This window comes from Staurois parvus, unplaced genomic scaffold (genome assembly GCF_062004578.1).
Source record: "Staurois parvus isolate SC_StPar_1 unplaced genomic scaffold, SC_StPar_1.0 ptg000636l, whole genome shotgun sequence".
In the NCBI taxonomy this organism is placed as follows: domain Eukaryota; kingdom Metazoa; phylum Chordata; class Amphibia; order Anura; family Ranidae; genus Staurois; species Staurois parvus.
This window is the reverse complement of record NW_028318432.1, coordinates 8,366,109-8,390,064: the sequence shown is the minus strand read 5'-3', so window position 1 is coordinate 8,390,064 and position 23,956 is coordinate 8,366,109. Positions and strand designations below refer to the sequence as shown.

Sequence of the window (23,956 nt, the reverse complement as noted above, 5' to 3'; positions counted from 1 at the left end):
TTTTTCTTTTTACAATAATGTAAATATTTACATACAGGGATTTAAGGAGGACTTAACTGTGTAAACTGTGCCCAATAAAGGCAAGCAGAGGGCAACTACCAGTCACCAGTATTGCCTATAGGTTTGAAACTGCTCAAACCATCCCCAAGGTTTACCATTGCCTTGCAGAAGCTTGCTGTACACAGTGCTGTACATAAATTGAAGTCTGAAGCTCTGGTATTTTTCTAATGGCAAGTTTTCTTTGAAGTGTTTATATAGCTAAAAAAAACCTTAAATTGATTGTAAACCCTGTAGAGCCTACTAAAACACACAGATGAAAGGGTTTTTCTAAGCAACAGAAAGCAACAGAAAGCAGGGGGGCGGGGAACTGACATCACACTGCAGAGCTAGAGCACAGAGCTCCGTGAAATCTGAGCAGATGATTGGAAGGAAGGGACACGCCCCCTGTACGCAGGCTCATAGACAAACATACAGAGCTGAGGCTAGGTGTCTTCTGCTATGTGCTGGAAGGAGGTTGGCAATCCCCCAGGAGGCTGTTGTGTTTGCTTAGGCCAAACACGATTTCTTCTGCGCTCTAGGACCCAGGCGGGTGGTAAATAGGTGGAACCAGAACTGGAAAACAGCGACCACCAGTGCATCAAAGGTTGTGCGGCTCCAAACAAGGCTGGGGAAGCCCGACCAACGCTTTGTAGTGTTTGCTTAGGCTACATGGATCAAAATTCGACTGGTTCCGCAGGGTCCAGCCAAATGTAGAACCATGTATGGACAGAATGGTTGTACAGAAGTTGATCTCCTGCTCTCTAGCTGGCAGCGCTGATCAGTGAATTCTCTCTACTGTCAGAACACAGTAGCTCAACAGGAGTGATTCCTCCATCCACCTCAAGTATGTAGATGGAGTAATTAGGTTATTTTTTTTGTTCAACCTGCTGTTTGAACATTAAAAAAATTACTAATGTATGGGCTGCATTGGAGTTCTATCAGTGATTCATGCAGGTAGTAGAGTGTAGAGATCAGGGAGGAACTGTATTGGATGCAGGGGCGGACTGAATATTTGAAAACTCAGGCACTGCCCGAGGGCCCGGGGTCAGTAGGGGGCCCCATGAGATGCCTCTGGTACCTTTTTCATAGGCTTTTTTGAGTTTGGGCAAGGACACAGGGTCCCCATGATCCCCTATTGCCCGGGGGCCCCATGAATTGTCAGTCCGCCCCTGATTGGATACATTAGATTCAGACTAGTACATACTATAGAAGGATGTGCTTTGTTAATTTTTCATGTGTGAGTATTACAACCAATTTAATTAAGTTTTGAATAGAGTAGTGAGGGGTTAGAACATGTTACAGGTTATTATTGCTGAATCCACCCCAACTATTTTTCCTTGTGGCCATTGTGGGACTAGAAAGTATTTGTAAATTCCAAATTTTACAGCTGTGACTGGAAAAAGCAGTGAGAGGAAATCTCACCATTAGGGTGACAGCTATTTGGATGAGATTTCCCCTACCTTGGACAAGGTTTTCATTTACTTCCCATTGTAAGAGGAAGTAAAGTGAATGTTCAATGGATAACAAAAAACAAGAAAAAATAACAAACTATTCTGTATTCTGTCCAAAACAACATGGGCTGATTGGGGCATATAGCATAAAATATGGCTGTATTTTGGCACCCTGGAGTCACAGGTGTTGTGTACAGCCATGTGTACAAATTAATTACAGGAGAGGGCTGTATGCGGGTATTCATAGTTCTGAGTGTAAACATGTGACTGTTTACATTAATGGGTGCGCATTCCTACGCTCTCGGAGCTGCGTACACCTCTATTCAACTCTCTCCTGTAATTCATTGGTACAATCGACTATTTGCAACACCTGTGGCTCCCGGTGCCAAAATATGACTTCTTTATACATTGCATGCTGCAATAAGCCTATGTGCATAAGCCCTATGATACAAGCTTTTGAGACACATTAGATTTCTTTGTCAAGCATTACTATCTGATTACAAATACAATCATAATTGGTCACAGGAGCTTGTAGAGCATGGGAGCAATGACAGAAAGCAGTCCCAACAGCATGTGGTTCTACGGATTGACCCTTTTATCCATTATTATGATTGAAGGTGTATGTGATTCTGCTTTTCACACTAGTGCAGGCATACAATATTAATTCTTTATAGGTCTTGTAATAACAAAAATCAACTAAATTTTTTTCCTTTGCTTTTATGAGTGGTCTCAAGACTACTGCCTTAGTAATTTTGTCCCTGTAGAACAGGATTTTGGAAGAGAAGAAGCTAGTGATGTCACTGCGGCAGGAACTTCCTCTCTCAGCTGCTAAATGTTCAAATTAAAGCCATACATGGATTAAATTCCGAACGATTTTGCGACCGAAAACATTGTTCATTCTGTAATCCGATGGTGCCACCAATGATTTTGAAAATTGGTCTTTTTCACAAATTTTTCAGCATGCCCGATAAACGAAATGGGGAGGAACCACGAAAATTGGCCAGTGCCATTGCCCCACTATCAGAGCAAAAGTCGGCAGTTTATTCTTAGGTCCGATTTTCTAACAAAAAATCGTTCTACAATTGACCCATGTATTGCCGGCCTAACTGTCAATCATCCAACAAGAAATGTTACCTGTAACAGATTTGCTGACAAAGCGAAAAGTATCAGGCAGCACAGCTTGACAAAAGAGGGTGACAATGCTGCTTACATACACTTTAAACAATGATCTAAAGCCCTATGGACAGCTCAAGTTTTGGTGACTCTTGCTATATCAGATGAAATTCGAGCTGTGGGTGGCCCTGTAAACACCACCCAGCTCAGGTTTAAAATTAAAAAATTGGGGGGGATGGAAAATTATTGGTTGAATATTTCCTATCAGGTCACATTCAGTCAGGGCCAGAACATTGGGTGGACGGGAGGGGCTGCTGCCCTGGGCGCAATGGTTTACTGTAGGGATGGGGAATGCCATTCTTCTGTTACGAGGCTGACAAGAGAGTGATTGCTGGGCGTAGTTTTCCATAAGCTTGCACATAATGAATGGGGGGGACACAGTCTGGCATCTTGGCCCTGGGCGCTGGATGACTTTGTCCCGACTCTGGATGCAGTCACAGTTCAATAGTGTAAGCAGCCGCATGAGATGCAGCTGCCTGAATACAATGTTGAGTGTTGATGGGAAATCACGGGGTTCTGAGTCATTTTTTTCTGTTTCTTGCAGGCTGAATGCCCAACGTTTGATCCAGCAATGCCAACAAACGTAAGCCTGCCATACATAGCTTAAAGTGCTTCTAAAGGCTCAAGGTTTTTAAAAACCTTTTGTGTGCAGCAATTCCCCCCAGCCCCTCTAATATGTACCTGAGCCCCCTCTTGATCCAGCGATCTCCACAAGTGTCTTGTCTCTCCAGGGACTCTCACCCCTGATTTGCTAAGGCAGCAGCGGGAGCCATTGGCTCCAGCTGCTGTCAATTACAGCCAGTGAGCCAATCAGAAGAGGGAGGTGGCAGGGCCAAGCTGCAGCTCGGTGTATGAATTGACTAGCCGCTAGGCCCAAGCACTGCATTATGGGAGGAGATCAGATGCTGTCGATACCCAGAGATATTTGCAGTGATAGCCATGGAAGAAGGTGCTGTATGGAGGAGCACTGTAAAGGCAAATATAAAATGGTCAAGGAGTGGGCTTTACATGTATTTTGTCACATGGTCTCCTTATATCGGAACTCCAGGTGGATAAAACACACAATTATTAACACATCAATAAATGTATTACTTAAATGCAAGCGGTAGAAGTAAACACTTCTTGCAGTCCCCGTTCAGCAGGGTTGGAGTATGAGAGGAAGAATCAGTGGAAGGAGTCAATCATTTCATGTTCTGACAAGAAGCATACTGATAGGAAGAGAGAGCAGTGTGACAGAGAGATAAGCTCATCACTGTGCTGCTTCTCCTTTCACTGTCCAGTCACAGGCTGGGGCTGGTCAAGGGCAACCTAAGCTCAGAGGAAGTGGGATGAATGATGCTGGTCAGAAACAGGATCTAGCAGCAGAAAAAAAGTGCTCAGGAAATCTTAACTGAAGATGAATATTGCAGCAATGGCCAGTTTTGTTGCTTTGTTTTTTTTTAATGGGCTATTACCTTTTGTTTGTTATTGCTATTTGCTTGTTTTTTTGGCTGGAGTACTGTTTTAATGTGTCATATGAGCAAATCAACCCGCAACCTGTTTGTAAGAAGTATAAGTAAGGGTTTTTAAAGCCTTATTATAAATATGAACCTTTTTTTGTAAAAAGGCTTAGGGGCAGATTTACTAAAACTAGCGTACTCAGAATCTGGTGCAGCTCTGCATGGTAGTGAGTCAGTCAGCTTCTACCTTCAGCTTGTTCAATTAAGCTTTGACAATAAAACCTGCTTGCGGTGATTGCAGTCGTATTAGTGCACTTGCGACAGAAACAATTGAGTATTGTCGGTGATACTTTTTTTATTTGCACTAACATACAACCTTCAGGACAAGCTTTCTGGGTATGTCCCCTTCTTCAAGGTCCAAGCAGTACTATTTGGGCCTTGAAGAAGGGGACATACCTAGAAAGCTTGCCCTGAAAATTGTATGTTAGTGCAAATAAAAAAATATCACAGACAGTACACAATAAAACCTGAAAGCTGATTGGTTTATATGTAAAGCAGCACCAGATTTTGCACCATGCAGATTTAGTAAATAACTCCCCTTAGAGTCCAACCTGATGTGTCTCAGTACAGAACACTAGACCATTATTGTGCCTGGAGGAAGTCCATCAGACCATCATATGATAGTAATTCTCATTAGTTACAGTTCTAGGCTATAAGTAATTGTAACATGAATGACTGTCATACTTTGTTGATTATAAACATATTACTCAGACAAAATGGGAATGTGATATTTCCAGTACCACATGCTACAATATTCCAAGGATGTGCCGATAAGTAGAGGTGGAAATGTGTTTGAGCCTGGGGTTCACACTGATGTGGTGCAGAATTTGCGGCATTTTCTGTGTGAATTCCACAACGCATCACAATCGCACCTCATTCATGTTAAGTTAACAACACCCCAAAATTGGTCCACAAAACGTGAAGCGATGTGCAGAATCAGATTGCATGAGTGTGAATACCCATGCGATCCGATTCTAGTGCGGGCCAAAAAAAGGGTCCTGGACGTTTTTGGTGCGGGTGTGGTACGATTTGAACCGTACAAATTGTATGGCTCCAATTGCACACCGTACAATATGCATGTGATTTGGAGTCTTGGCTATCCTGGGACTCCCTCTTCTCATTGGCTGAGACAGAAGCGGGAGCCATTGGCCAATGAGAAAAGAGAGGGGTGGGGCAGCTATGTTTGTGAATGGACACACGGAGCAGTGGGTGCCGCCACAGCAAGCTGCTTGCTGTGGGGACACCCGACAGGAGGGAGGGGCCAGGAGAGTCAGCAGGGGACCCCAGAAGAGAAAACCACTGCGCACATACGGTAAGTATATACATGTTTGTTATTTTTTGTAAAAAAAAATAAGCCTTTAGAATCACTTTAAGATTGAAACTATATTGGACATATAATATTTGCACTGCAGAGTCTGGCTAGTTTTTCCTCCAGATTTGCACTGGAAACTAGCTTGCTACTAAGAGACTGAGGATTCCCTTTTCCATCCATGGAACCATAATGGCTAATTCACACTATATGTGGTGACATTTTACTGCATGGTATAACGGCTGTCACTGCAGGGGCACACAGGAAACAATTGTTTCCTGTGTATCCCATTCACGCTGCAACACAGCCTACAGTTGTGCTGCCCAGTGCTGCGATAAAATGCACTTGTGGTTCATTCATCCACAGAACTCTGTGAATGAATGCCCGTGTGGGTGGAGCCCTTCACAGCCGCATTCTGTTCAAAAAGTGACAGCTTGTACGAGGAACTTCTCCCCATACTGCTGCCACGGGGGGATCGGGTGGAGGCTGCAGCATTGCATTGGTGGAACATGCAAAATGTTCTCAAAGGTGAACTTATCCTTTAAGCAGAATCCTGCATCCTATGACAGAAGTCCCAATTAGTCCTACACCTTCCTCCCCTGCTTTCTGTAAGTGGCAGCTCCAAGAGATAGAGCCTCATAGATTACATCTTTGCTTGGTTCTTCCCAAAATGACCTACACTGGCATGGGAAGGACTGACACTTTCTAGGATAACCCTACTACTACTCTGGGGGCCTCTAGTGGTTATCTAGTAGATAAAAATGGACAGAAGGGGGTGCCAATCTGAGTGTAGAGGGTTATTAATTTATTAATAACATAGGGTATTAAAACTACTCACAAAGATCATGAGTAAGAAAGCATGGTAAGGTAATCCTTTGGTAAGCCATCATTCCACCAGCGGTGTGGGTCCGGGTCGTTCAGGATGAATGGGGATGGAGCCGTCAGCTGTCAGCAGTGCAGAGAGTTTGAAAATGGCCCCAAAACCAGCGTGGACCGCAAGGAAGACAGGGACTCAGCGGGCGACCAATGGCAGAGCAGGAAAATGTCAGGTGAAGCATTATGAAGCAGTAACTTCTTCAGACCTCTACACTCAGATTGGCGCCCCCTTTTGTCAGTTTCTATCTTCTGCAGAGTACTGCTTCGCTCTATGGGGAGCTGCCTTCACCTGCCATACACCATTTAGGATCCCTGGATTTTGGACTTTTATGCCTCATCTGTCATTTTTCATTGTATTATCCTTTTATTGTAACATTACTGCCTTTTATAATCATTCTATAAATATTCTTTTTATTGCCCCCATTATTATTAATTTATTTTTTAAGTTTAGTCCCCTCCCAGTGCCGATTTGTTCTTTTTTCTCTATAGCTAGGAGATAACACCATCCACTCTCTACAAGGGGTCAATGATCTTATTCCCATAGCTAACTACAGCAACACTCTGTGGCCATACTGGGGAACTACACCAGGCACTCCTGTGTCTCTACATTACAGTGCTGAAATACACATCAACCAATCACATAATAGCTTAAGTTGGCCACACAACCTTCAGATTTTCTTTAGATTTGATCTGTCAAATGACCAATCTACCAATGAATATTTAGTTTAATAGCAGATCAATACTAAAGCTGGGTATGTGCATTGGGTTTGATTTACTAAAACTGGAAAGTACACATTTTGGTGCAGCTGTGCATAGAAACCAATCAGCTTCCAGGTTTTATTGCCAAAGTTTAACTTGAACAAGCTGAAAGCAGAAGCTGATTGGCTACCATGCACGGCTGCACCAGATTTTGCACTCTCCAGTTTTAGTAAATCAACCCCAATGAGTTCTTTTTTGGTTTAATCAGCAGATTCAACGAAAAAAAACCTCACAGATCCACATGTCAATACAAACGATGTGGATGCAGGGATCTCTTCCACTGCATCATTGTACAGCGTATTCTAACAGGGGGGCTCCCAATCCCCCCATCAGAATAGCGATGATTGAATACTGACTTTCCAGTATGCCAATTCAACACAAATCAGTCATTTGAACGAATTCTGATGAACAGACAACGGTACACATGTAGAGATAGATGGCAGGTTCCTGCTAAACAGGCCAACTTTTGGTACCCAGCTTAAGGAAGCTTTAACTGGTATATGGTCGGCAAGAAGCTGGCCATACACTATACAATCTCCTTTACATCTGCCATAAACTATGTAGTGCTAAGGCCTGCCTGATTGTTAAAAATCCTGTATATGGCCCTACAGAACAGACAGTGCACAGTCCACGTGTGCTTTTCTGCTTCACTGCAACAAGGAAAACAGGAAAAGTTTATTATTCAGAGGAAAGTCATTCGAGTATACATAGATGCAGATACACACTTATAAACACTGCCATCTACTGGTTGAAGAAAAAATATATACTAAATACTGATGTAGTTGTTGCACAAAATACATGAACACTGTATTCCAACACTGATCTATTACAAATTGAATGGATTTCTTAGGTTTGTCTTCATAGAACATACTGTTGGTAAATGTACATGGGATTCAATAGAGATTGTACAATATGATTAGATAGTATATGCCCAGCTTTGGGCTGACCATAAACAGATGAACAACAGCAAATGTGATCATAATTTTTAAGCATAGCTTTCAATATTCACTTTCTGAACTCCAGGTGATTAAAATTTAATTGGGGACAATAAATTGTTGCCATATTCTCTGTGATGAACAAATTTACTCGTATGCACTAACTGAAAATCAACATACTTGTGTGCAGAGATTTAATATGAATGTTCTCTGTAAATATTGCTGAATATACTGTCAATATAGGCATTAATATAAAGGACATATATGCTGAGCAGCAATGTAGACAGGTTTTATCATATTTCCTATAATTTACTCACTGAAACCCATTATGAAAACTACATGATGGGCAACAAGGAGGCTTTCTGGTTAGCATTGCAGCCTTGTATCCAAACAGCCCTGAGATACATTCTCCCCAAACTATTGCTTATATGGAGTTTGTATATTTACTCTATGTTAGTGTTAATTTTCTCCCAAAAACACAACTGGCTTCCACCTAAATGTTGACCTGGTACTGCTATGAATTGATCAACGTTTTCTGCAAAGTGTTGCCAAACACAAAGATTAGAAAAATTATCCAGGTAGCAAAGGTTACTGTTTTTCTGAAATGATACTGTTAAACAACCATTAGACACCAGTAGGGTTGTCCTGCTGCGATCCACTTCTCCACTGTCACTGCTCAGGACCCCTGCTGTCATCGAGAGGAGGCCGTTTCTTCTGGGTTTAAGTAGCCACCTCCCAATGACACACCACAAGGTCTCCCCCCGATCCTTTCATGATTGGGAGCTGATGCCCCAGAATGTTACTTATATATATATATGGGGGGGGATTCGTTTAGGGATAGCAGTAGGTGGGATTGTAGAGGAGAAAAGTTACATTTTAGGGTTCAGTGCATAATAAATAATATTTTGCGAACATCTCAGCATTCACACAAAAGTCACAAATATGGTGTGAAATTCCAATATCTATTGCCTTTCGCCAGGAGAATGTAACTGGCATTAACATTTGATTGTAAGAGATAAAAAGCCTTAAAGGGTATTTAAACCCCAAAAATTAACTTCTTTTATTATCTGTCTTCTGGTTTGTTAAAAATACCAGTGGAAGCCTTTTATTATACTGTATCTGTTTGATAAGTGCAAAAAAAATCCTGTTGATCCTTCCAGGGGTTTTACAATAAAATTAATTGACTCAATGATGGCAAGCAAAAATGTTCTGATGAACAAATATTCAACAAACGCTTGAGTTAAAATCTAACCATTACATTTCTAATATTTTTGTTTTGGGCTTTAGATATGATCTTAACAACATGGGTCTCCTCTCTGCTCCCAGGGAAGGGCTAGAACCTATTGGGATTTTTTGGTAAATGTTTTCCATTGGGGAGATTTTCCTTAACGTCCATACATTATAAAGTGATAGGAGAAAAAAAAGATGAAGTGGTCCATTGAGTCTACCCCATTTTTTAATATATTTTTAAATTGTTTTTAGCAATTTATTTTTGTATAGACCTGTGTTTGTCTCAAGCATGTTTGAATCCACTTACAGTTGGCTGACTCTCTACCTCTGCTGGAAGTATATTCCAAGCATCAACTACTCTTTTGGTAAAATAAAACTATCTAAGATAAGCTTTGAACTTTCCTGTGGCTAGTTTGAGGTAATGTCCCCGTGTTCTTGATCTTAGCTTCATTTTGAAAATACTGCCCTCCTGAACCTTGAATTCACACCTTCATGACTTTTTGACTCTGGAACCATTGGTAGACTTTCCCTTAATTTCTGTCCCTATAACAACATGAAATTTCTATTTCTTTCCGTTTTAGTGACAATGGTTACTAGGGAATTACTGAGCAGCAATGAAAACTTCAGAGTTACTAACCATCCCCCAGTTGTATTCAAATTTCACCTTTCCCCCCACTCAGAAAAAAAAGAAGAAAACTTAAAAATAAAATTTGGGTTTTAGATGCACTGTAAAGATTTTTTTAAATGAAGTGATCTCTCTTGTTAAAAACAGAGAACTTAGTGAATGAGACACACACTGTATCCCCAATTTCACGCACAGCCAAACCAAGGCTCAGATTACGAAACTAATATGTCTGCATTCCAGTCTGGGGAAGAAAGAGTTATCACAAGTCTCACATTATGCCAGCAGATTGCAGAGAAAACAAGCAATGTCTTTCAGCACAGCCCTCTTTCCCCAGCCAGTATTAGGACTGAGCCTGTTCCCTCTCTTTTCTCTACTACTCTTCAGCCAGGAAGCCACACGGAGGTGAGCTGGGGTGTGGGGGGTAATCAAGGTTAGAGGACCCTTGCTATATATATAGGTCGTTGTACAGATAGATAAGTTGGACTAGTTTTTGGTTTTCTGATGAGAACATGTGTTATTCTGCAGCTGGAGCTCATGGATCTTTATGATTGTGGCCATAACTGACATCTTGGAGTGAAGTCACAGAGAGACATTCAAAGTTTTTAAGAAACAGTATACCGAACGATAGTATGGCCCAGGAGCCCCATTACATGTTTTTATTTGCCCTGTATTATATAACATTAAGAATGATAGTAAAAAAATAACTACATAGTTCCTGCCTGACAATTCTTTGGCCCAAAATCTTCTTCGGCCTTCTTTCTCCCACAGCAGTGGTTCTAATGAAGTAAACCTTCATTCATGCTCAATCATCTTCAGTGCAGTTAAATACATATGGCACTTCATAGAAAATACATGTGGAGATCTTTAATTAAAGTGGAGCTTCACCCAGTAAAACAACTTTGCACCTGACTCCGCCCCCTTCCCTCTCCTACAATTAGATCCAAAAATAAAGTGCTGCTGACTTTTTTTTGCCTAGGCGAAAATGATCCTGTATATCCCTGCCTATTACAGTGCATGTACATGCACGCTGCTGGAATCTTCACATGAGCAGATTTGCCATAGGGCTTTGGGCCCTGGAGAGATCTGTGCACGTGCGCAGAAGCCAAAGGTATGCAGGTCCCCGCATCTAGGCATGTTCACCTATGTGCAGAAAATCCCTTGTGCGTGTGCAGTTAAGCCACAAGTCTTTGCTGGGTCCTGAAGGTTGTCCAGAGTCCTTCAACACATCTGCGTATGCGCCATACACTTCTAGATAGCAGATCCAAAGAGGGGGCAGGGCCTATCGTAAGCGGAAATGAAGTTCTTAAATCCAATTGCATTCTTTGTGCAAATTAGTTAGCATTAATGTTTGGGTCTGTTTTGGTGACCAAAGCAACTGTTTAATTTTACATTTACAAATAACAATTTATTTTCTTTTTTGTTCCTACAATTTTTATTACAATAATTAGAACATGTTACAAGTTCCAAATATGACAAACAAAGCTTTATGTAAAGCATCAACTTCGAAATTCAAAGTATTTGTCAAGAGGCTTATGAATAGCTATGGGTCTCAACATCCATAGAGAACCCACGGTACCACATAGGAAGTACGTTAGACATATGTGTTAATTAACAAAATGTTAGGCTAAGTCTGGAGGCTCATTCCTGCATAGGAGGGAAGTAGGAATAGGCGTTCAGGAGGTGGTGTCTGCTCATTTAGATGTGGGCCTAGAAGGAGGAACTCCTCCTATGCAAAGAGGGTTCAGATGAAGAAGGCCTAGAGCTAGCATATGATGGGAACAGAGAAAAAAATAGAGAAGAGGGAAGAAAAAGAAAAGGGAGAGAGAGAGAGAAAGGGAAAAAAAGGGAAGGGGGAGGGGGAAGGGATTGGGGTGGGAGAGAGATAAGGGGAGTGGGGAGAGGTGGAGCAACCTCTTTTCCTTTTGTTCCCCAAGTGTAAACACGTATTTGGAGATGAAATCCTATACCCTCATAATTTAGAACTGCTAAAAGTGCTAAATGCATAAAAAATACAAATCTGTAAACTGTATAAATAGAAGTAACAGACTAACAATAAATTCCAGGTATGGATATTTTATACATAATTACATTGGTCCAGCTTGGACCACTTTAACTGCAGCACCCCCCTAGGAAGGTTGCTAAGATGAATGGTACATTTAATTATTTCTGGCTCCTCTACAATCATTGAAACAGCTATTGATTTCTTTGGGCTGTTCTAGAGTTCACAGGCTTCATTGTTTTCCCTTGCATTCTGGAGGCCTCCAGAACGTAGAGGGCTGGGAAAATCAAATGGGCAGCCTGAACATTGTTTTTCCATATAAGTAACAAATTCTATCAAACCATGTTTTAAAGATATAACACTTTGCATAGCATTCTGTGTTGATAAACAGCCATGAAAAACCACTGTACACAATACAGAGTACACAATACACAATACATGTTCAAAAACAGACTCCATTGATTATAAAGGGAAAAGCGAGCACCTGAAAAAAGCAAGAAAGAGCGGCTATGCACACAAATGGGTATCAATAACACCATAAAATATGAATAACTGAAAAAGGATCATGCAGCGCTAAAAAATACTCAAATGCAGTGTCCAAAAAAACAGTAAAACCAACTTATATATATCCCAATTAGAGGGAATATAATAAATAAATAAATAAATAAAATAAATAGATAAATAATCAAATAAATGTTTAAAAAGTTCCAGTAAGGTGACTTTGGTGAATCTCGATCCGGAAACGGTGCTATAGTGGTGTAGGTAATACACACTCACCGGACGCGCATATTAATTGTGCCTTATACAATAAATCCAGATGTCATCTGGTGGGGCCTGAAGCTGAAAGGTCTTCCCTCTAAGGGATGGTTCATCAGATGTAGAAATAGTAAGACAGGTACTGGGGTATCCTTGTTCCTTCCAGGAATGGTAATATATCACCAGATATCCGTAGAGGGTGGTAGCCCGTCCTGGGATGGTAGGTCTGTGGGTTTAAAGCACTCCCCCAGGGGTGGGAACAAGAATACTCCCATATTGTAGTAGGTAATATGTAACTTTATTACTGATCCATCAAATAGGTAAGGTATAAAAGCAGACAGCAGTGTGACTGACCATCTAGTATTTAAAGATGGCCCCTGGAGCTGCACATTGCGTCACGGCATGGTGTGGCTCCTCCTGATGCGTATCGTGTACAAACACGTCCTCAGAGGGGGGTCGCCAATCTCCATTGATTATTGTATTGCAGACGATAAACCTTAAAAAATAGAACTATAAGCAAAACTTTTGATTTTAGATAGAACAAGGGAGGGTTATAACCCCTGTCAGGTTTTTTTTGCCATCTGTGTCCTATTTCGGAGACTTCCCTTCACTTCCTGTCCCATAGCCAAACAGGAAGTGAGAGGAAATACCATCAAATTAAAGGAATTCCTTGGGAATTCCAGATCACCAGAACTAGTGTCCCCATTGGAAGATTTCTTTTCTATTACTTTTTTGAAGACAACCCAAAATTTGGGATTTTCTTTTACTTTCACTTTCAGTGATAATGCTAAACAGGACAAAAAGAGAGGGTGAATCTCCCTAACAGGGACACAGGCAGCAATAAAAACTGACAGGCACTCTACTCCCTGTGCATTCTATCCAAAATTTAATAAAAAGTTTTGCCTTTAGTTCAGGGTTGGACTGACAACTCACGGGGCTCTCCTCTAGGCATACTAAATAAATCTCAAAGGTGGCCCAGACATGCAGTCTATTCTCCCTGAAAACACCTGAATCCATTTTATGTTTGACTAGTTTCTGGTTCTAGAAACTGGTTCAGCTGTGCACAGGGGCAGACTGACAACTCATGGGGCCCCTGGGCAATAGGGGATCATGGGGCCCCTGTGTCCTTGCCCAAACTCAAAAAAACCTATGAAAAAGGTACCAGGGGCATCTCATGGGGCCCCCTACTGACCCTGGGCCCTCGGGCAGTGCCTGAGCAACCGAATGGTCAGTCCGCCCCTGCTTTAGTTATACTTTATTCGATAGGTGGTAGCTTGAATATTTATGGTACTTCAGCCAATACCTGGGGAGGTGTGCCCAGTAGATTGCTGGAGGGAAGCATACATTTTCTCAGGCCTGGAGCAGTCCTGTTCTTGTCCTGCTGGAGAGGTTTCCAGTTTCGGTAGCTGCTTCCCCTTGTAAAACAGTCCTGCTGGAGTCTGCTGATGTTCATCGAGGTCCCAGCTATAGCAGAGCCTATTTCTAATTACTTCTGGAGCTAAGGATTTGGTCTGGAGAACCTACTGAAAAAGTGCCTGCTAGGAGCTGGGAGGTGGGTGACATGGGTAATTGTGAGTACTGATCCAAGCTGAAGAATCCAGTGGCTTTGTGCTGTTTTACTACAAGGGCCAGTGGTAGGTCTTTCCCTCAGACTGCTCCTACAGGGTCTCAGTACTGGCTCCCCCCTTGGTTACTGGGTAAAGTGATACTAAAGTATTTTTTTTAAATAACAAACATGTCATGCTTACCTACTCTGTGTAATGGTTTTGCCCAGATCCTCCTCAGGTCCCGCTCCTGTTTCCTGTAGACTCCAGAGAGAGAGATATAATTCTACCCCTGTACAAATCATTAGTAAAACCTCATCTGGAATACGCAGTTCAGTTTTGGGCACCAATTCACAAAAAGAACATTGGGGAACTGGAGAAAGTACAGAGAAGGGCAACTAAACTGATAAGAGGCATGGAGGAGCTCAGCTATGAGGAAAGATTAGAGGAACTGAATTTATTCTCTCTTGAGAAGAGGAGATTAAGGGGCGATATGATCAACATGTATAAATACATCAGTGGTTCATATAGTGAACTCGGTGTAGAGCTATTCACCCTGAGGTCATCACAGAGGACAAGAAGGTACTCTTTTTTTTCTGAAGGAAAAGAAATTTAATTTCCAAACATGGAAAGGTTTCTTCACAGTGAGAGCTGTGAAAATGTAGAATTAGACTCCCTCAAGAGTTGGTTCTGGCCAGCTCAGTGGATTGCTTCAAAAAAGTCCTGGATTCTTTCTTAGATACACAGAATATAACTGGATACTAACATTTATAGGTAAAGTTGATCCAGGGAATATCCGATTGCCTCTCGGGGGATCAGGAAGGAAATTCTTTTCCCTGCAGGAGCAAATTGGATCATGCTTTGCTGGTTTTTTTTGCCTTCCTCTGGATCAACTGTGGGTATAGGATTATAACTTTTTTTTTAATGGTTGAACTGGATGGACTTTTGTCTTTTTCAGCCAGACTAACTATGTATCTTTGAAACTGTCGGGTGCCCCCTCAGCATGCAGCTTGCTATGGGAGCACCCAGTAGGCGCACTCCCGAGCCACTGCTCTGCATGTCCATTCAACCACCCACTGCTGCCTCAGCCAATCAGGAGTAAGTGTCATGGGGCTGCTACACACAGAAGGTTTTTAACCTTCATGCTTAGAATGCATGAAGGCAGGGCTTTTTTTCTCAGAGAAAAGGTGCAGGAACTCACCCTCCCTGCCCAACTCCCCACCCCCAACCACACCCAAACTCTGCCACCAGCCACACCTTCCTTAGAGGAGAGACGTATAGTGGTGCCAAATGTATTAGGTTAAGGCTTAAAACTGCGTATCACACACAGCAAATAGCTCTGGAATGTGTAACATACAAAGTACAGGACCCAGGAGTGTGTATTGTGCAGTTGGGAGAAGTGCATATCACACAGGGTGCAGAAAAAAAAACCCAAAAGGGACAGTACTTACATTCAATGTGAAGTGTCCCTTGTGCTCAGGAATATGCAACATATAGCCCTGTGTACAGAATGCAGGGGTCAGGAATATGTAACACAGAGCTTCTGATCTACCAGAGCCCCCAGATCCTTCTCCACCATTGATTCCCCCAGTTGTACTCCCCCCAGTATGTATGATGCATGCATATTCTTAGCCCCCAAGTGCAGAACCTTACATTTATCAACATTAAACCTCATTTGCCACATAGTTGCCCAATTAAACAGTGCATTGAGGTCGGCTTGTAAATTGGAGACATCCTGTAAGGACGTTATTCCACTGCACAGCTTGTTGTCATCTGCAAAGACTGAAATGGGATTTTTAATCCCAGACCCTATATTGTTTATAAATATATTAAAAAGTAAGGGTCCCAACGCTGTACCTTGGGGTACACCACTGACAACCCTAGACCATTCAGAGTATGAATCATTAACCACTACTCTCTGAATACGATCTTTTAGCCAGTTTTCTATCCACTTACATATGGATTTTTTCAAGCCCGTAGACTTTACCTTACACATTAGCTGTGTGTGGGGAACTGTGTCAAATGCTTGCAAAATCCAAGTAATCCTCTGTCCAAGTATACCACCGCCACCCCTCTGTCCAAGTATACCACGTCCACCGCCACCCCTCTGTCCAAGTATACCACGTCCACCGCCACCCCTCTGTCCAAGGTTTTGCTCACCTCCTCATAAAAAGAAATCAGATTTGTTTGACAACTTCTGTCTTTCATGAATCCATGCTGTCTGTTGCTTAAAATATTTTTTTACAGCAAGAACTCATCTATGTGGTCTGTTATTAAACTCTCCAGTATCTTCCCAACTATAGAAGTTATACTAACAGGTCTATAATTACTTGGTAATGATTTTGACCCCTTTTTAAATATTGGCACCACATTGGCCTTACGCCAATCCAGTGGTACTATGCCAGTCAATAAAGAGTCCCTAAAAATTAGAAACAACGGCTTTGAAATGGCAGAGCTCAATTCTTTAAGGACCCGTGGGTGTATGCCATCCGGTCCAGGTGCTTTGTTCACCTTTATTCTGTCTAAATATTTTTGGATCATATCAATTGTGAGCCAATGGGGATCATCTGGAGCTGTGTCAATACCATGTCCATTATGGACAAGAGCTCCCCCATGCTCCTTTGTATACACAGAGCTGAAGAAGGGATTTAATAAATTTGCCTTCTCTTTGTCCCCAGTCACCCACTCTAGATTATTTTGTAAAGGGCCTGCATGCTCGGACCGGACCTTTTTACTATTAATATATTTGAAGAATTTTTGGGGGTTGCTCCTGCTATCTTTTTCAGTCTGTTGTTCATTTCAATTTTTGCATATTCTGTTATATTCTTTGTAATGTTTAAACAATGATAATGTTCCTTCATTTTTATATTTAATAAAAGCTCTTTTCTTTTTATCTATAGTTTTTTTTAACTTTGGACGTAAGCAACATGGGTTTGATTTTTAGCCGTTTAAACTTGTTGCCTATGGGAATATATTTTGCTGTGTGTTCACATACAGTCTTTTTGAAGAACTCCCATTTCTGTGTTCTGTTCATCGATGTGCAGTACAGCTGTTTTTACAGCCATTGTTGTGTTTTAGTGGGGGGGGGGGGTGACTGTTAAAGATGTATGAATAAATATGTTTTGCATATATCTGTTTGTTTGTTTTTTCTGTCTGCAACAATGCATATGTGACGAGGTTTGTGTAGTTTACCAGAAATATTTTGTGCTAAAGATGTCCTTTGCCACCTCATAAAGTTGTCTCTTCATGCAGATGGAGCATCTAGTTAGGCTTTCATATGTGCCAATTGTCTCGGCCTCTCTCCCATCCAACAGTCCAATGCCAGGGCCTTTGGCCATTGAGGTTCTGGTATATTAAAGCCAAACAATACTCACCTCGGTCCAGAAGCCGCTATCATTGGTCGGGCAGGGATGATGTCACTCCCACGCATGCGCAGGAGTTCCATCAAATTTGGCATTGCCAAATTTGAACAGTGAGCTGTACCTGCGTGGCTCACTGTACAGGGGTGGACAGGCAGGTAGGTAGCTTTAATGTAGAAGAGACAAAGCATGTCTCTTTTGCATTACAAATCATGCCTGTCCACCAATTTTTAATTTTTACTTAAAGTTCCACTTTAAGGTTTCATGCACACTAGGCTCTGCTGAATGTCTTCCTTCTGTTTTCCAAACTTGTTTACATGCTGTAGACATGTTCAGATTAATCAAGCTTTTGGCTGTTTATTGATTTAATTGGCCAGAATGTTAACTTATTAGCCATTGAAATGAATGAATGCTCAAGCACTAAATGCAACTAGTGTTTAAGCATGTTTAGACATATTTACACACGTTTAGGCATGTCAGGTGTTTTTTCTGCACTAAAACTCCTTTCTTGAACGTGATTTTGGTGCATTCAGATATCTGCTCATATTTGCCTATGTGTGCATAGAGGGGCATTTAGAGGCAGAAAAATAAAACATCAAATGCCTGTTAAACAAGAGTTTGACAGCTTCAGTGTGCATGAGGCCTAATACTGAATTCCAGGCAGCTTTACTGCTGTGAAGGCTTAGTGTCTTCTTTGGAAGAACTGGAGATGCTGTGTACGATTTAACAGATTCATGAGCATTAACTGCTTGCCGACCGAGTCACATAGGAGTAGGGCAGCAGAGTGGCTCTCCTGTGCCTTAGCTTATTTCCTCCTTGCCCTTGTGTGGTCTATGATCTCCAGAGTGTTCCTGTGTACTACTCAGTTTGGCTGACTTCTCTTAGGATTCCTGTTCCTGATTTTTGGTTTCCTGTCCCTGGCTCGTCTGATTACCTGCTCTGGCATTCAATCCCTGGCTTCTGTTTTGACTATGGTCCTGAACTGTTATTTTTGCTATTTCATTAAAGGTGTGATTTTAACTGCACTTTCTATCTGCCTGATTTATCGTTCCTGACAGTTCAGTGCTCTGTCTCTCTCTCTCTCTTCCTCTCTCTCTCTTCCTCTCCTCTCATCAATGGCAGACAAGGAGAGGCAGAACAGCTGCAGCACTGGCTGTGCAGGAATGGCTGCAGCATGTATGACATTTTCAGTGACAGCCTGGCCTGTGCTGCAGTCTAGAGTTTGCTACAGACTAGAGCTACACATGGGCATGAGTGAAGTTCCTCATTTTAGGTTAATAAACTTTGACTTTATAGGAGAAGTACAGCCAAAGCTCTTTTGGCTATACTTCTATGGATCACAGGAGTGCAGTTTGTTCTGCACTTCTGTGACCGTTTTCAACTGACAGCGGGCTGAAGCTCGCTGTCAGCTGACATTACAGAGCCAGTCCAGGCTGGGGAAGGGACGTGAACATATAGTCGGAATCCACCCCGAGGTGTGGGTGGCACCTGGGTCAGCTTGTCAGCAAGCTGCTGAGAGCCTGAGCCAGTCACCCCCATCTCCTCCACAGCTCAGTTAAGTGAGCACAAGGGTAGGGGGGGCAGAGCAGACAGCGGTGACTGATAGTCACTATTCTCTGCTCACAGCAGTGGTGAGAACTCAGCAATCATGTGATTGCTGAGTTCTCATGCTTAGAGGCAGCGGGGACAGATGCAGCATTGGACCGATATTGCATCAACCTTGGAAAGTATAATTTTTTTTTAACCCCATTCTTTTAAAAGCAGAATAAAAGTCCTTGCAAAAATGTATTGTCCTGTTTTTTGCTACAACAAATCTCACATGTCTCTGCTTTTTCCTTCCACAGTTGTGCCAAGTCCTCTTCTGAAATTAAATGGATGAAAACCAATCCCAGGATTACTATGCTAAACATCGTGGAATGGTGGTAAATAGTACAGGTTTATTTTCTGCATTATTGTATTACTATTACCCTAAAACTGACATGAATTGGAATTTGGCTTCCAGGCAACCATGGCTACAGTACAATGTGGACAGGGGCACTCACAATTCTCAAAGCCCTATTTTTACTACATGTCTGCACAGTGCCTGAGCTTATTAAAGGCTTGTAGGTAAAATATGCAAAAAGAAGTCTACTTACACTTTAAGATACGATCAAAACTTACAAATGTGAATTATTGATTGCATCTCTCTTTCCATGATGTGATCTTATAAACTGATTCATCAAAATACCATAGTATTCATGAAAAAAGTATATCAGTGCTGTTGATTGTTGCAAAATGCTAAATTGGTTGAAGGGGGAAGTTATGGCTATTTGATCATATCCTACATCAATCAGAGAAAAAATTAAAGTGCGTGTAGCCATCATTAGTGTGAGTTATGGTATAGGGTTAGGTTAAAAGTTAGAATTGTGTAGAAATAGGATTATAGACTAATGGCAGCACAGTGGCTTAATAGTTAGCACTTCCACATGGCAGTGCTAGGGTTGCTGGTTCAAATCCCAACCATGGCACCACCTGCCTGGAGTTTACATGTTCTCCCTGTGCTTGCGTGGGTTTCCCCCGGGTATTCTGGTTTTCTCCCACACCCCAAAGACATGCTGGTAGGTTAATTGGCTCCTGTCTAAATTGGCCCTAGTATGTGTATGTATGAATGTGAGTTAGGGACCTTAGATTATACGCCCCTTGAGGGTTAGGGACTGATGTGAATGTGCAATATACTGTATGCATGTAAAGCACTGCATAAATTGATGGTGCTATATAAGTTCATAAAATAAATAAACTCCATATTTCAGACCTTGTACTGATATTTAGGGTGTAACCAGGGGTGGACTGACAACTCATGGGGCCCCCGGGCAATAGGGGATCATGGGGCCCCTGTGTCCTGGCCCAAACTCAAAAAAGCCTATGAAAAAGGTACCAGGGGCATCTCATGGGGCCCCCTACTGACCGAGTGCCCGAGTTTCCAAATGGTCAGTCCACCCCTGGGTGTAACATGAAACATGGTCAGCATGCACAGCCCAACCTGGCCCCCTGGTTTATAGAGTTGCTGTGTTCTCCCCATAGGCTGTAGGCTCCTGTCAAATTTCAAAGTTGGCATGGCTGTGCCTGGACAGCCACGTCATTCAGTTTGAATGGAAAAGCTAAAGGCCCGTCTGCCACTGCGGCAAATGCATTCACTACACTTGTGGACCATTGATAACTCCTCCAGCTCCGAAGTTGAATATTCATACCTCTGTATGGACCAGGAACTAAAGGAGAATTCTACAGAATTGTACCAATAATCCATTGATTTTGGTTACAATGCTTTGCAGGCTCAATGCAAATAAATAAATAAATGCACATTTTTGCTTTTTGCATGAAAGTGGAATTCTCCATTATGTGTTAGCAGTTTTAAACTGTTAGGGTCCATACACACTTTTGTATTGAAGTTATGCGTAGTAAAACACTATGGGGTTGATTTACTAAAGGCTATGCACTGCAAGTGCAGTTGTTTGAGATCTGAGGGGAACATGCAAGAAAAATTATAAAAAACAGCTTTTTTTTCTTGCACATGATTGGATGAAAGAAATCAGCAGAGCTTCGTCTCATTTCAGAGCTTTGTCTCAAATCTAACGCAACTGCACTTGCAGCGCACAGCCTATTTACCTTTAGTAAATCGACTCCTATGTGTGCGTTTTTGCTCTCTCTCAACGCTTGCCACACCTTGGCACACCCAAATGCAATGTGCATTGTAGTACAATGCACCGATAATAAATTCATCAGGACCTCTATTTTCATGTTTTGGGTTCCGTTAAAGCCCATTCGTTTTGAACAGGCTAACTTACACAAAATATTTATTAGCAAGAAAATGTTCTGCTTGAAGTGAATGGGCCTTAGAAGTGGAATCTAAGAAGAAGAATCTAAAGCCTAAACTTTTTTCTTTTAGTTTTGCATGAAGTGGGGAAGGTTTAAACCCCTGTCAGGCTTTTATTGCTGTCTGATCCCCTCTAGGGAAATTCACCTTCACTAATTCCCTTGGAAAACATTGTCACCCATACTGAGCGTGAGAAAACCCTAAATCTTGAGTTGTCTCCATACCCTGCCATTAAAGTGTTACTAGATGGATGTTCCCCACAACACCTACTAGGAAGCAATTGGTGGATTATGTTAAATAGAGGGGTCACCAGCAGGAGGAAGGAGGTCCTGATTCCCCTACATAGATCTTTAGTTAGACCTCATTTAGAATACTGTGTCCAGTTCTGGAGACCTCACTTACAAAAAGATATTGATAAGATATAACAAGTCCAGAGACGGGTAACAAAAATGGTGAAAGGTCTGGGGGATAGCTTCAGGAACTTAACATGTACAGTCTGGAGGAAAGAAGGGAAAGGGAAGACATGACTGAAACCTTTAACTCAAGGGGGTGAATAAGATTCAGGAGGGCAGAATTTTCTATATGAAACCAAAATCAAGACATGACCTTAAAGTAACTGGAGGAAAGATCAAAACTAATCTCAGAAAGTACTATTTTACTGAAAGAATAGTTGATGCTTGGAATAAACTCCCAGCAGAGGTAGTGAGCCAGTCAACACTAATTATCTTCAAACTTGCCTGGGACAAGCATAGATCTATACTCAAAAAAGTAAAAAAACAAAAAAACAAACAAAAGAAAAACAACCCCCCCCAAAAAAAAAACACAAAAAAAAACCAACAAAAAAATGAGCAGACTCGATGGACTAGTTGGATCTTTTTCTGCTGTCCCTTTTCTATGTTTCTAACTCTCTCCTACTGAGGGAACGGCTCACCATCGCAATGCTCTGCGGAAATTTTAACTTATTTGGCAGTGCCAGACTAGTCCCTCCGCTGTTAGTGATGAATAGACTCCTACAGATATCAAGCTTGATAAAGGAGGTAGGACCTTGGAAATGCGTTGCAGTCCACCCCCACACAGCCTGCCGCGTTCTCCTGTTTGCCTTCCTATTAGTGCCGTGAGAGGAGAGATGCCGCCGCTTTACCATCTTGCAGCGGGTCCTTGCTTGTCCCCTGCAGCCCTATCAGTCCATCCAGATTGCGGTGAGCTGTATATCGCACCACCACTCTGACACCTGGAGCAGTCTACAGGTCTTTCAGATGTAAGTGAGAAATGGAATTAAAGTGTTGTTTTAACCATACACTAAGCTGCCGCCCTGCTCTCTTTCTTTTGTTTACCTTTGGCTTTAACTTACTGTTTTTTGTTCTTTTGGATACAACACGAGCACACATATTCATAGTGCTCTTACTCCCACTTTAAGTAACCGATACAAGGCAACTTCTTCTTTGAACAAGAACTCTACCTATTGCTACTTTACTGGATCAATTTGCAGAACACAATTGAGGTAGTAACCTATCACAGAATAGTTCCTTTACATAAGCAATTACACTTTATACTACATTTGGCTGTGTATTACCTTGGCTGTGTATTGCTTTGGCTGTGCATTGGTTTGGCTGTGCTGTTTCCCTAGTGTTGCTGCCCATACCTACCTGAAAGTTAGGCAAGTCCATACACAAGTCTATCCACCTGGTTAGCTATAATCAGGTCTCACTGAAGGGTAATGCTGCATATAGCAAGAGTTACATGGTACACTGGTCCCCACACCAGCCTGCACCATGAGGTCCACTTTCCCTGTATATACTGTATAGTCTCTTGAAATACAAGCGAAGACATGTCACACAATTACAATACAAGGGAAGACATGTCACACAATTACAATACAAGGGAAGACATGTCACACAATTACATTAAAGTGTTACAAAACCCAGGACCCTGCATTCACTCTATCTGGTCTCCCACAGTACACAGAACATGGAAATGCAATTATTATCGTAAATATAAACTGATAAATACCTTTTCTCATCAGCAGTTACAGCAGTCTTGTGACTTCTATCAGTGTCCAGCAGAGCACTGATTAAAGCGTGTAGGAGGAGTTTTCATTCTCCCCTGATTGTCCTATGAGGCTGCAGGACCCCTGACCCACTGTCTGAAAGGTGCTGATTGGCCCTATGCTGATCGCATGCTCTCTCCCAAGACAAAAAAACTCTCTAGCAGTACTGTACATACCTAACTAAGTATGTGCAGTTTGCCTCCAAGGCTCTTTTCTATCAGCAGATGGACTGGGGACAGTAGAAGAAGGGGAGGATCAGAAAAGATAGGATCAAACATCCTTTTTACACAATGTGGAGGGTTAACCCTTTAGGGTCCACAGTGAGTATAACAAGCATGCTTTACTGCATATACAGACTGATTTTAGTGTTGTGGGATTAGTATCACTCTAACTCCCTGTATGCACCAGCCACACATTAAAGAGACAAGACATTAACAGGAATAACATCACATAACCTGCCTACACAGTAGTAAAGTGGAAATCTTCCAATGGGGACACCACTTCC

General features: G+C 41.9%; 2 protein-coding genes across 2 annotated transcripts in view; both read left to right on the top strand.

The window, feature by feature from the left end:
* The window catches only part of ENKUR (enkurin, TRPC channel interacting protein), a 300,940-nt gene that overhangs the window by 18,940 nt on the left and 258,044 nt on the right, over window positions 1–23,956 (top strand). The window lies entirely within an intron of this gene.
* PRTFDC1 (phosphoribosyl transferase domain containing 1) overlaps window positions 10,177–23,956 on the top strand; it is a 57,307-nt gene continuing 43,527 nt past the window's right edge. Inside the window, exons 1-2 of the mRNA XM_089693779.1 lie at window positions 10,177–10,298; window positions 19,399–19,476. Coding sequence (XP_089549905.1) covers window positions 19,426–19,476 — 51 coding nt within the window. The 5' untranslated portion in view covers window positions 10,177–10,298; window positions 19,399–19,425. The remainder of the gene's footprint in view (window positions 10,299–19,398; window positions 19,477–23,956) is intronic.